Below are 13,322 nucleotides of genomic sequence, written 5' to 3' on the forward strand. Positions count from 1 at the left end.
ACGCCCTCACATTCTATTGGAAGCAAAATATAAAGCACCACAAAAACTTTTTCAAGTTCTACTACTCCTTTTTTTTTCTATCGAAGATAAATGCTAAAAATATTTATAACTCAAATTATTAAATCTCATTGTGTTTTAGCAAAAAACAAATATCTTGATTCAAATATTAATTTCATTAAATTAAATTTTATACAGTGGGTAATGTCCAATTTGTTTATGAGAGTACAAATAAATATGACAATGGGCTGAATTTATTTTATTTCAAATGAATTCCTAACCAGTGGAAGAATTTGTGAAAACAAAATAAAGATGTGAAATTCAAGAATAAAATGAATAAAATATAAGCACCATAGGCTTTTTTATTTATTTTATTTTATTCTTTTTTTTTTTTTTTTGAGAAGACCCGAATAAAGTTGGTAGGCTTCCTGAATTAACGCAAAATCGAAATGATTTTAAGTATTTCAGACATGATTTTCTTTTTAAACAGTTCCTTTAATCGTATTTGTTGCTAAAAAAGTAAAATTTGATGAGGTGAATTTCTGTATCAATGATAACATCACATCTGTTATATAAAAATAATCTGCTAACAAAAATTTCCTTTCAAAGTAAAAGGAAATTTTTCAATTACTGCTTATGTTAGCATATCACACCGAAAACTTTCAATATCTATTTGGAATATTAGATCATTCCGTGCACTAAGCCTTCTGGTTAAAATTAAAGTGATGACGCTTTAAAATGAACTAGTCAGTAAAGTATTCCTGTTACTCCTTTGTCAGCGATTTGAATTTCCTGGACACAGCCATTAACACACGGTATTTCTTCCTTGATCCAAAAAACTCTTTGCTTTGATCTAATCTAATTATCGCACTTTCAAATCCTAAGTGGAAGAAATCCTGATACTGATAGCTCTTCCATCTTTTTCATTAACATCTCACATTGTATTAGGAACTAGTTGACCGAAGGTGTAATACTCACTTTCTACAATAAAGTAATTAAACCTGAAGACTTTGGACGTAAAATCAGTACATTCTAACACTGACCTACGTCAAGTCAAAGAGCAGTTGTCGAATATATTATGTATCATAGCTTGACAGTTACATGAACCTCTTCAGGGTTCATATTCATGTTAGCTATTAGCTACCGTTACCATGAGCATGTTAACTGTAACTTCGAACTGCATAGTGCTGCAAACACTTTATTTTCTTCTCGATGATTAGCAAAAGATATTATAATTCTATTTGAAATTTAAGTCTTGTTATACTATTTTGGTTAATGACCCAATGTTAAATTAGTAGGAATATTTTCTGCACATTGTGCTAAGGCACACATTTCGTGAAAGGCTTTACTGATTGAAAATAAAAGTGTCAATAATCGTTAGGCCATCGTAATTCATCAGGGTAAAAATGGTCAATCGTGGATATTGGGAAGTATTATGAGTGATATTATCGGAAATATGAAATGAGGGAAATATAAGTTTGAAATAAATCATCAAAAAATAATACCGAATTTATGGAAAAGTAGTTTGAATTTGTAAAACAGCAAAATTATTGCCAGCATTCTCGCAGCTTTTTCAAGTAATTGCCAGGTTTTCCAATGTATCTCATCATCATACAGAAATTATTTAGAAAGATATAAATGCAGTCTGACATGTTTTTAAAGGTTTTTACGTTTAATCAAGCAAAAGCATAAGCTTACCAAGCGTGTTCTCCACTCTTTGCATCAAAAATACAATCCGTGTTTGTAATTATTCATATATAATGCGAAAATTTATTGGATAGAAAAGTTAAATTATAAAACTCTTGCGCATAAAGGAATACGTACATAAGCAAGTTATTTAACAAACGGATTATCGAGTTATTCTTAAAGCTGAAATATACTTTAATGGTTATAATTATCGGGATTAAAGCACTTTTCAATTATATCTTATAGACAAATCAAAATCTGAGCATTTTAACACTTGACATGACCCTGTTGATTATAAAGTAATATCAGATTAATTAGCTGATGCAACTATAAACAATATCAGTGTTGGAAATTCAAGTAATTTATGTAATAATACAAGATCTGTCTTTTCGAGTAGTCCGGAAAAGTAACAAGCAATAATTTGTATGAGCTGTAAGGGAAGTAATGCATAATGGACTAAATATTTGCTGCAACTTAATGCACGACTAAGTTTGGGAACTTAATGAAAACTAATAATTAGTAAAAAAGAAATCACCTTTTCACTTAATACTAGCCCAAAAGAAAGACTGATGTTGTAGAAATATAAAAAGCGTTCTACTCATATATTCAGGGTTGTCCCTTCTGGCTACAAACACGGATAAAGAAAAAAAAACCCTGGAAAGCTCCTTTCACAAGGCAAAAAAGCCACTCATGACTACTGTGACTGATAATTTAAAAATTTTCATGAAATCCAATGCACAAGCCAAAATTCCATTATTTTCTATACAGCTTCAAACGTACCATAGTACAGTTGTTCTATAGCAAAAAGTTCATAACAAAGAGGATAAATTGTGAAGCAATAGTAAATGAAAATGAAAATCATTACAACCATTCTTATATTAAATTTGTGTACTGTCTACTGCAGTGAATGTGCACTCTACTCCCGTTGATACCGTTTTGTAAGTGTACATGTCATCTTGATTACTTAAAGTATGTTACACACAACAGAACACTTTCATGAAATCTCTCCAAGTTTTCTGCTTTCACCTTCCCATCCATACCTGTTTCCACTTCATTATTAAATATCATGCTATGAACGCACAAAATGTTTGCCAATAAATCGCTTTTCGCAACTCAATTCAGACTTTCTTGTAAATGAGAAAAATTCCGTACCCAGAACACATACGAGTGCAACGAAATCTGATATCTAATATACATACGAAAAATAATATACATCCGCTATACCCTGTTATTATACTCCCTGATATCATCTTATCCTAAAATTCAATCCCTTAAAACCCCAGCTCCAACTGAACTACATTGCTTGCATACTACTTCTAGGAATTTCAAGATCATAATTTTAAGTTGTAAAGATCTGAATCGGAAAACACTAATCACCTCACTTAAATATAACGGTTTCCAATGAAAATGCTTTAATCTCTGAATGATTTAATTTATAGTCACAAGAAAAGTGAAAAAAGTTGGAATAAGTTTATACTGAGAATGACGAATGAAAAGTCAAACAAAATTTTGCTGCCATGTAATTACAAAGTGCAAGAAAGAAAAATATTCGCGGCACGAGAAAAAGAAAGGAATCAGAAATGTTAAATCTGGAAACACATATAAACTGCCAAGAGGATATGTTGCAAACAAAATAGATATGCTGCTTATACCTCATCAATTTGATAAATTTATTGAACATTAAATACTGGTAAGAGAGATGGGATGACTGTCGTGTTTCTAAAAGCAATCATTCTTTTGCTGCAACACTATAATGGGCTTAAAAAGCATGCTTTTACTAGGCACTTATTTCAGGTTTATTCATTTTTTATCACTCCTTACTCTCGTCTTCATCATGTGTGCCCATATTTCCACCTAATCAACCTGTCAAAATTAGCAAGAAGCACTGTCGTGCACACCAGTATGAAATTATATGCATGAGTAAATATTATCAGTATTTTCAAGCCACCAATAAGCAATCAGCCATCAATTTGAACATATAAATATGACAGCTTGTCTGAATATTAACAAATTCAGCCGCCAAAACCGTACAGAGTACGTCCTTGACGTTTCAAAGCATAAACAACATCCATTGCCGTAACCGTTTTTCGTTTGGCATGCTCACAGTATGTCACGGCATCACGTATAACGTTTTCCAGGAAAACCTACAAGATTTCCGAAATTTCTGAGGAGAATGATAAGTGCCTAATATTTTTGAAAACATATGACAATTAGACACTTGGAAATGTTACCTTCAACACGCTACGCGTTTCTTCATAAATGAGACCTGAAATTCGTTTCACGCCACCACGACGTGCCAAACGACGAATAGCTGGCTTCGTTATACCTTGAATGTTATCACGTAGAACCTTTCGATGGCGCTTAGCGCCACCTTTTCCAAGACCTTTACCGCCTTTCCCACGTCCAGACATCGCCAAAAAGAAAACTTAATTTCCTAAAATCAATGCCACTTACATCATACGCCCTCAGTTTACGACCAGCAGTACACAATAACGCACAACCCCACTTTCACAACACAACTGAGAAGTAACCGGCTCAAGTAACGCGGAAACTTCGGATGATGAAATACACAGCTTTTATACCATTTAGATGGTGTCGCAGCGACATTTTTGATCTCAATTTAAAACCGATAGTTTCGATGCTAGCCGATGCTGACATCGTTGGAAGGTTTTGTTCGTTATGAAATTCAATTCATGTCGAGGAATTGGCATGGTTCATAACGTCGCAAGGATGCAAGTAAAAAGACTGGGATTTCTGTTCCTCAATCCGACATATATTTTCTGCATGATATCGCATAAATGTAGACATCATATCTGAATTTTGTTATGGCTTTCTAATCTAAAAATCAAGTCTTCAGTACAGCTAATGCTGACTTTTTTCACTCACTGCAACCATTTCTCAAACGTGCATTACATTTTTGAACAACTGACTAAAACGGTAGAGATAGAAACATTTTGATGCCACTAAGATCTGGCCAGAGTCAAAAACACTCCTAGTAGTATGGGGGGGGAGGGGGTTGAACTTACTAAAAACGACCAACTCATCGTTTCTCTCGGCGATACGCAGAAGGCCGTTTGGTATTTTGCGGGCGGTTTAAATGAATGATTTTGATTAATATTGACAATGTGTCTGATGGCGTTCAGGTGTGGGGTTTCGGTGACAGTGTGTCTGGTGGCATTGAGGCGTGGGGTTCTAGTGACAGTGTGTGCAGAAGTTGGGATCGTCCAAGATTTAAAGATTTCGAAATATATAGTAATTTAGAAAGTGTGATAACAAGAGTTGATCAAATCAGAGAGGTCTTGCTATTTGTCACAGGAAGTGGAAAATCTACACTGAATGTTGGAAAAAAGGTGTCGCATTATCGGATAAAGGCGAGCATATGTGTTCTCTCCTAGCTGGAATCATGTCCAGAACAGAACAGTGTTGCAGGAATGTGAAGCCACCGTTCGCGACAAAATTCTGAAGATCAATGGGTGAAAAATACAAGGAACGGTATGCAAATATAATTTTAATCAGTCTACTTCTTGAGTGTGTGTAATAGATCTCGGGAATTTTCCGAAGATTCCTTGGCCCCATATACATTTAAGAAATAAGTTACTACTCTATCGCTGATTGTGCTAACCTTTGCTGATTATGACTGATCATTTGGCGTCTGCAATTTACCTTTCTCGAAATTGGTCTTACTATGATTTCCTTGAGATCACCATTCTGCAAGTGCAAATACGACTTTTCCTGACTTTGCATACCAACATCATAGGCTTGAATTATATCAATTCTAGTATGATAACTCAGATAACTCAGTAAAACTGGTAGCTCACTTGTACATATATATATATATATATATATATATATATATATATATCGAAAATAATCTATATTTCAGCCTTCTGCAGTTGGAAAAAGTTTTGTTATTAAAAAATGCTGAAATAGATCTTAGCGACTTGAGACTTTGCTGCAGTTTTGGTAAGTTATCTTCCACATTTGTATACTGCATATTCTATTGCTTGTGGTTATGAGTAGATTTGGTTGTTTGAAAGGTATCCAGACCAATCCTAATTAATTCCGACAGCTTCGATTTCAATTTTATAATTTTTTCGACGATGTTTTATTCAGTTGTTGTATTTAAGAGAGGGTTAGAGCTTTTATAATTAGTTAGATTTATAGTTTAGATAGATTTTCGATCTTAAATTGATAGTTTTTACGTGCAATCTATTTCACTGTTAGGTGTTCCCGACTCCTTGCGACCGTTGTGTTGGCGCCTGCTTCTTGGTTACTTACCTATGGAACGACAACGGTGGTCCGTCTATCTACAAAAGCAGCGTGAAATTTATAATAGTCTTGTTGAAGATGTAATCGTTCATCCGGGCCAGTTATCTATGGAAGATCACGAGACTACTGTAGATCATGCACGTCATTTTTTTAATTGAGCTTACTAAAATATGGTATAAATTATCCTTAACATTGTATAAAATTAAATAGGGAGGCAAGTGGTTCATGTTAATCTTGTCAAGAATTAAAATCATACTAGATTAAGAGTCTATATTTAACTGAATTAAGGAGCTGGGGAATCTAGCGATAGCGTATTTCATTTAGACTGTTTTTAGCCGTTAAATCTTAACCCAGACAGTCAATGGAATAATTATTTCAAGGACAATGAAGTATTGGTTCAAATAGACAAGGATGTTCGGCGGCTTTGCCCGGAAATCGATTTTTTCCAACGAATTACTGCTTATCCACATAGGTATGCTTTCCGAAATGGAAAAGTTAAAAGATTTTTCACATTTGTAAGTTCACAATCATTTAAGTGGATGCACGTTCTAGCGATTTTTTTCACAAACAGTGTTGTCTTTGCCTTTTTCACGTTTTTTTTCGTAAATACTACTAAATATTTTTCAAAAATTGAAAGGGAAGATATCCGGTATTTACTTTTCATCACCCTTCCAGTTTTCTTTTATTGTCAGGACGTTCCGTCATGTATCAGCCGTTTATGATAGGGCTGGTAATACAAATAAGAAAATTGTTGCTCCATCACCGAAACATTAGGTCTAATTTTTTGATTGATTAGATTGTATTGTGCCATCATTAGCTGTAAAACTTGCTGTGTTTTATTTTTAGATCAGCAGCAAAAATCAATTTATCATGTCGTATTCGGCAAGAGAATCTTTATTCTGAAGTTCCACCAGGCAGTCATTTCAGTGCAGGGAATGTCAGTTCTTTGTACCATATCAATAGTTTGTGTTATTCCATGGTTACCTTTTCATCAACTTGTCGATGTTTAGTTGTCTTTTTTCAGTTTATTGCCTTGCCAGCTAAAACAGCCAGCAATGAATACTCCAATGATGTTGATGAAAATGTTGAATATCACTGGCAGGTGGTTGAAAGAGTGTTATTCATGTATAGCAAACTTAATCCAGGAGTCAAATATGTTCAGGTTATTTCAGATTACTTTATCATATATGATTAAAGTATGCTATTACTTTACAGATATTTCTATTCATTTTTTTTAATTAGCCACTTTAAGATTGTTTCAAATGTTGAGGGAATGAATGAAATTATGGGTCCACTGTATTACGTATTTGCAAGTGATGCGGACGACGAATGGGCAGAAGCGGCTGAAGCGGATACGTATTATTGTTTTCAGTTGCTGATGAGCGAAATTAAAGATAATTTTATTAAAACTCTGGATAGTTCTAGCTGTGGCATTGGTAAGTTTTTATTTAATTAATCATTATTATGTACGGAGCTGGATGATGGTGCAGTCTTGCAGTTTATGAAGTCCTTTATTGAAGGAGGGGAAAAAAGAGCGACAAAAAATAACTGTGGTTACTCTATTTTTTATCCATAATAATTATTACAGAATGTCATTTTATCTTCCTAAATGTTTCTTGCTAACCTATAAAAGAAAATGAAAGGAAAAAGAAAGATAAATCTTGTACTTCCTCGATTCGATGCTTTCAGAACACATTTCGTGTTATTTAGTGGGTAATATAAAAAAGAGCTCGATTCTCCTTCGAACTACTCAAGTGTTGATACAGTACTTTTAAATTCTCATATTCTTTATTTTAATGAATTGAATCCCAGCATTAGGTTATCCACATTATAGAATCACTTCTCGCAGAATTTAATGAGAGATTGAGAAATTGTGACCCGGAACTGTATAATCATCTGGTCGATGTGGGTGTTAAGCCGCAGTTTTATGCATTCCGCTGGCTTTCTTTACTTCTGTCGCAAGAATTCTCCCTACCAGGTGAATACTTCTTCCACTGATATAAAGTTCGTTTCCAGAAAATTACTATAAATATTTAATTTGCAGATGTTATTAATATATGGGATTCATTGTTTTCTTCCCCTGATCGTTTACGATTTCTTCACTGGATATGCTTAGCGATGATGGAGAAAGTTCGTATCGTATTACTTGAAGGAGATTTTACGTCATGTCTGGAAATGCTGCAGGTAATATGATTTAATAATTATATTACGTCATATGTTGTTAAGAAATGCAGATGATTATTTCGGTTATCATTTCCAGTAGTAAGAAAATAAGAGAAATTTTTTAATTCCAGGCAAACTTGAAGCTATTGGTAATGTTAAATGTCATTTAAATGGTAAATGTTGCTTTGCTAAGCTTTGTTTTACATTTCCACTCGCAACGTATGTGCAATCCCCCTGGGAAATTCTTGTTTTGCCCACAGTAACATATGTTTTCAGGACAACAAACTATTGCTTTAATGAAGTGAAGTTTTTTTTTCTCACATTTAATAGCTCTTTGAAACCGCTGAATGATTTTTCATCAAACCAATTCCTTTGTTAATGTACTAAAAACATTGCCAACGAAACAGTAATTTGCTACTTTCTTTTTTTTTTTTTTTGCAGAATTATCATGAAACTGATGTGGGAGAATTGATTGTGAATGCACATAAGATGAACGAAGGGTGCTACTATTTCAAAGGCTCGTATAATGACAACATGAAGAGTGGTTTCTCGAAAGTACAAATAAATCCAACTACCAAACTTGCCAGCACCTTTACTAGTGTTCTGAGGACATTGTCAAAGAAACAGTAATTTGCTACTTTGTTTCTTGACCCTCAAATATTTATTCATTTCTGAGTAATGTTTTGGAGGAATTCGAGTATTCCTAATAGAAAAAGAGGGACATTTCAATTAAATAATGAGCAGATAGGCAGTATTGTGCATAATCAGTACGAAATTGTTGCTATAACTGCACCGTATGCCACATGTGTGTTCCTCATGAATTTGGAATAAACTATCCATCAGTCGTAAAATCAATGCGCAGTTAATTAAATAATTGAACAGATAGGTAGTTAATTAGTGAGAAAATTAGACGCGACTAAAGAGTATATATCAGTTCGGTGAGAAATACATGAATGTGCAGATAAAAATTGTGAGGAGATGCGCGTAAATTCAAGTATATAGTTTCCAAAGTATTATGAATTTATTGTGAAAGCATGTATATTGTTCCATTACATCTAGCTTATGACTATTCAAATATGTCTCATTTAAATATAAATTGCATAATGTCAGTCATAATGTTTTTTCTCACATCTGGTTTTGCTCGTAAGCTAGGAATTTGGTTATATTGTAGTGTGGTTTGCTTCACTTTTTAAATTATTGTAACAAATTTCAACCTCGTGGTTTTGTCGATATTTTGTAGTGTTCAACTTTTTCAATTTGTCATAATATTATACCCGATTTTATGTACTTTCATATTCATTTGTTATTTGAAGTCTAGAACAGGACGACCGGTTGATGTTGACATCTCTTGTTGGTGAAGTTTTCCATGTCTTAAAGATTTTTTTTGGTACAGTGGCATTAACTGTGTTAATTTTCTCTCGATAATGAATCGGTTAGTTCTGTTTTCAGATGCCTGTGAAGAGAACATTGCCTTAGTTGGATACTTGTTAATTTATAATAGTTTGTTGATTTATAATAGTTTGTTCTATAGCTTCATGTGATGCTTTTCCTGATATTATCCCGTCTTTAATTTTATATATTTATATTTTGGTATATCAATTTGGAAATGTATGAAAATGTTAAATTCGTCGACATATATTTCAAAAAATTATATGGTTCTAGTCCATCAAAATATTGGTTTAGTTTTTGTTTATGTAGGCAGTTCTGAGTATGGTCCGGTGGTTAATTTTAGAAGTGATGAATTAAATGGTATGACAATTATCCTGATTCAAGGATTGGCTTTGGAAGTGAGTAGGGTTGGTCAGATAAGGCCCAAGTGGTGAAAATTTTGCCCGAAAATTATGAAGGATTCTGAGATTGTAATTGAGTATCGTGCGCTATGCGCACATTATGGTAATATGTATGCTTTCATAGCAGCAAGGCGAAGGCTTGAGATTGAGTCTGCAAAACTTCTTCAACAAAGATATCTTGAACCTTCTCTGTTTCAGTGTTGGATTTTGTAAACTGAGTTTAACAGTTGTCAGCAGAATGAGCAATGAGTTCAAACAGGGAAGTATTGCAACTCCAGCTGCGGTGAACGGTCAGAATAACCCGACGCAGGGTGTTGCGACGCCACAGCAAAAAACTGTCGGGCGTGTCCAGGGTTCCACACCATCCGGTAAGTCTGGTTTATTTTCTAGTTCTGACATCCTCTAGGTAACTTATTATAGTTAAAATAAAGCCACTTTTTCAGGTTCTGTTTCAAATCCAGTAACTACTCAGAGCGTAGCACCTCAATTTGCTGTTTCTACACCGCATAATGTAACTCATAACGCTAATCCAGAGGTCTTTAATTTTTTTTCGGTTTGAGAATGATTGATATCTCTTCACTTATACCAATTAAGCGAGAAATCGGAAATCACTGTTTACTTCTGAAAATACTGATGTTGATAATGCTGTTTTTAGGTTTTGTCAGTTTTCGAATGCCCGGTTTGCATGGATTACATGATGCCACCTTACCTGCAGTGCCAGAGTGGTCACCTTGTATGTGGCAATTGCCGTCCCAAATTAACATGTTGTCCTACTTGCAGGGGTCCAGTTCGTATGTTTCTAAACTGTTGAAATGATTTAGAAATTTATTGTTATGTTTCAAGCATTTTCTTTTCTCTCCAAGGAGAGAGGATAGCATGCATGAGATCATTTTTCATATTTTAGCTAGTATTGTTGCATTTTATTCGGTGTCTTTTACAGCAAGTGTTCGAAATTTGGTATTGGAAAAAATCGCAAACACCGTTATGTTTCCTTGCAAATTTTCTGGCTCAGGCTGTCCACTTACATTTTCACACGTTGAAAAAGTGGAACACGAGGAACTTTGTGAGTTTCGGTAAGCATTTGTGCTTCTGTTCTGGTCCAAGTTCCTTTTTATAAGGAAATATAAGGAAATGCATAAGAGTAAAATATGGTATTTTGTTTCTGTTAACACCGTACATCTTAATGTATTTTTATGTTTTCTTGTCAGGTATTGTTCTGATATTTTATTGTGATTATTTCTAGCCCATATTGTTGTCCGTGTCCCGGAGCATCATGCAAATGGCAGGGAAGCCTCTCCGAAGTTATGGGACATCTCATGAAAGTTCACAAATCTATTACTACTCTACAAGGTCAGTTCATTTTCGTCTGCTTCATGGAAGACGAAAAGATTTTGATTTCACTGTTCTTTACTTACAGCGTGTTTCTTATATCTTTGTTTTGTTATGAGTTACCAATAGTTTTGTATGTAAATTTGCCTTACAGTTGGTTATTGCTTCGTGAAGAGCAATTTCTATATTTCTTTTATGATAAAACTTTCCTTCTTTCTAACCAATTATTAAAAGTCAAAGCACATCAGTTTTCTTATATCGCATTTAAAGTAATCGTGAAGGGAAACATTGGAATGAATCTAACTGCAGGTGAAGATATCGTCTTTTTGGCTACTGACATCAATCTACCTGGTGCTGTAGATTGGGTAATGATGCAGTCTTGTTTCGGTTATCACTTTATGCTCGTGCTAGAAAAACAAGAAAAGTTCCAGGATGGTAATCAGATGTTCTATGCTGTTGTGCAACTGATTGGCGCTAAAAAAGAATCCGAGAATTTCATGTATCGGTAAGTATTATAGTGGATAGAGTTTTTGGTAGACGAGATTAGTCGGACTAATTCAGTTTGCGAAGCAAAAAACTGGATTAGTCCGATGCGAAGCAGTTTTGGGTTTTTGGTTATGTATGAAGATTTTGATGTGGATAGCCAAAACTGATACTTTGAATCCGTTCAAAGCCGGAGTGACAGTGTGAAAGAAAAATTGAATTAAATTTCACAACAAAAAGTCCTTGTATTCATATGAATTTCTAATTTTGTTCTGCTTACAGGCTTGAATTAGCAACACATCGGCGCCGTTTTAGCTGGGAGGCGTCCCCACGTAGTATACATGAAGGTGTGGCACACGCAATATCTTTGTCAGATTGTATGGCATTCGATAGCCAGACTGCTCAGTTGTTTGCCGAAAATGGTAATCTTGGTATCAATGTTACGATATCCATGGTCTGAACTTGTTCAAAGCTATGCCATTATTCGATTTCATGTTGGTGGCGATAGTAACGGAAAGAATTGGAAGAGAGAGGGAAGTTCGATACGAATATATTTATGAATTTATGTTTTCAGTTATTAATAGCAACGACAGTATTTACAAATACTCAATAACAGTCTCAGTACAGTTTAGCGCATGTTAAACCATCTCCAGAAGCGAAATGTAATAAAGCTATATTTCGCATTCCTACATGTTACGCATGTGCGTATACGGGTTTAGCTTATTTAGTGATCTTTCAAAAAATTATTTTATCATTAAGAGCACAAATTCTTAGGAAGCAAAGGAAGCTAAACGTGTAATTTAAGGATTATATCCTTCAAGGAGAAAACATACTTTTATGTTTGGAGTCCGTTTCATGTGCGCTAGCCATCTAGTTTCTAATGCGAGAATCTCTGTATGCGTAAATGATAATCATCGTTCACCTAACTTCCTTTTATTTTCTGTTATTTCTAGTGTACTTATAAGAAATTGGGTAGGAGTCCTCTTGACGGGAAAAGGTTCTGCCAAATCCGATACTGTAGTCACACAAGTATTAATATCAAGTGATAGCAGTGTATATAATCACTATCTCGGTTCTCCCAGAAATTTATCTTAATCTGTTTTCTGTTAGATTGACTATATCAAATTACTTACTTCTTCCATATTTTGCTTAACTATGCTCTGTGGAATTTTTTGCTTTAGTGTTCCGTTCTGATTGTAGTGGTAAAAGTACGCAGCCTTAGTTTACATTTCGCAACGCTGCTTATTTCATTCGTTTTTGCGTATTAGTCGTTGCATGTTTAATAGTGCAAAAAAAGATTTGTTTCTACTGTTTAGATAGATTTATTAGTTAATTCTTGTTGAAAGGTTCCTTTGCATTTCTCGTGCGAATGTATTTGTGAAATTACCGCGTTTTGTCATTACTGAAAAGCTGTCCTGTATCATTATTCTTCATATAGGGCATATCCTTTCCGATCAAATTCTTTATTGGTTCGTTAGCCAAGATGGATAATGAGAGAAGAGATCAGGGTAGCTGTCGAACTTGAATGCTGTATTTTTGTATATAAATAGTTTCTGCTTTTCGTTTATACGTTTCATTTTGGACGATGATAGTATTCGTTTTTTT

General features: G+C 34.3%; 3 protein-coding genes across 3 annotated transcripts; 2 read left to right on the forward strand and 1 right to left on the reverse strand.

The window, feature by feature from the left end:
• Positions 1 to 3,695: 3,695 nt before the first annotated feature.
• Positions 3,696 to 4,094, reverse strand: Bm9180 (Uncharacterized protein; the record flags this gene model as incomplete). The annotated part of the gene is made up of 2 exons (XM_001898749.1): positions 3,696 to 3,827; positions 3,915 to 4,094. The coding sequence occupies 2 exons, from the start codon at positions 4,092 to 4,094 to the stop codon at positions 3,696 to 3,698; spliced, it is 312 nt and encodes a 103-aa protein (XP_001898784.1).
• A 1,058-nt stretch (positions 4,095 to 5,152) lies between these two features.
• Positions 5,153 to 9,473, forward strand: Bma-tbc-13 (Uncharacterized protein; the record flags this gene model as incomplete). The annotated part of the gene is made up of 11 exons (XM_043074188.1): positions 5,153 to 5,175; positions 5,567 to 5,646; positions 5,908 to 6,089; positions 6,288 to 6,424; positions 6,799 to 6,889; positions 6,977 to 7,114; positions 7,205 to 7,388; positions 7,787 to 7,930; positions 7,997 to 8,136; positions 8,557 to 8,741; positions 9,434 to 9,473. The coding sequence occupies 11 exons, from the start codon at positions 5,153 to 5,155 to the stop codon at positions 9,471 to 9,473; spliced, it is 1,344 nt and encodes a 447-aa protein (XP_042930122.1).
• A 670-nt stretch (positions 9,474 to 10,143) lies between these two features.
• On the forward strand, positions 10,144 to 12,177 carry Bma-siah-1 (Uncharacterized protein; the record flags this gene model as incomplete). Its single annotated transcript, XM_001898746.1, has 7 exons — positions 10,144 to 10,273; positions 10,349 to 10,440; positions 10,561 to 10,696; positions 10,846 to 10,978; positions 11,149 to 11,255; positions 11,544 to 11,739; positions 12,000 to 12,177. The coding sequence occupies 7 exons, from the start codon at positions 10,144 to 10,146 to the stop codon at positions 12,175 to 12,177; spliced, it is 972 nt and encodes a 323-aa protein (XP_001898781.1).
• Positions 12,178 to 13,322: the final 1,145 nt, after the last annotated feature.

The sequence above is a fragment of the Brugia malayi genome, assembly GCF_000002995.4.
Source record: "Brugia malayi strain FR3 genome assembly, contig: Bm_v4_ChrX_scaffold_001, whole genome shotgun sequence".
Taxonomy (NCBI): Eukaryota; Metazoa; Nematoda; class Chromadorea; order Rhabditida; family Onchocercidae; genus Brugia; species Brugia malayi.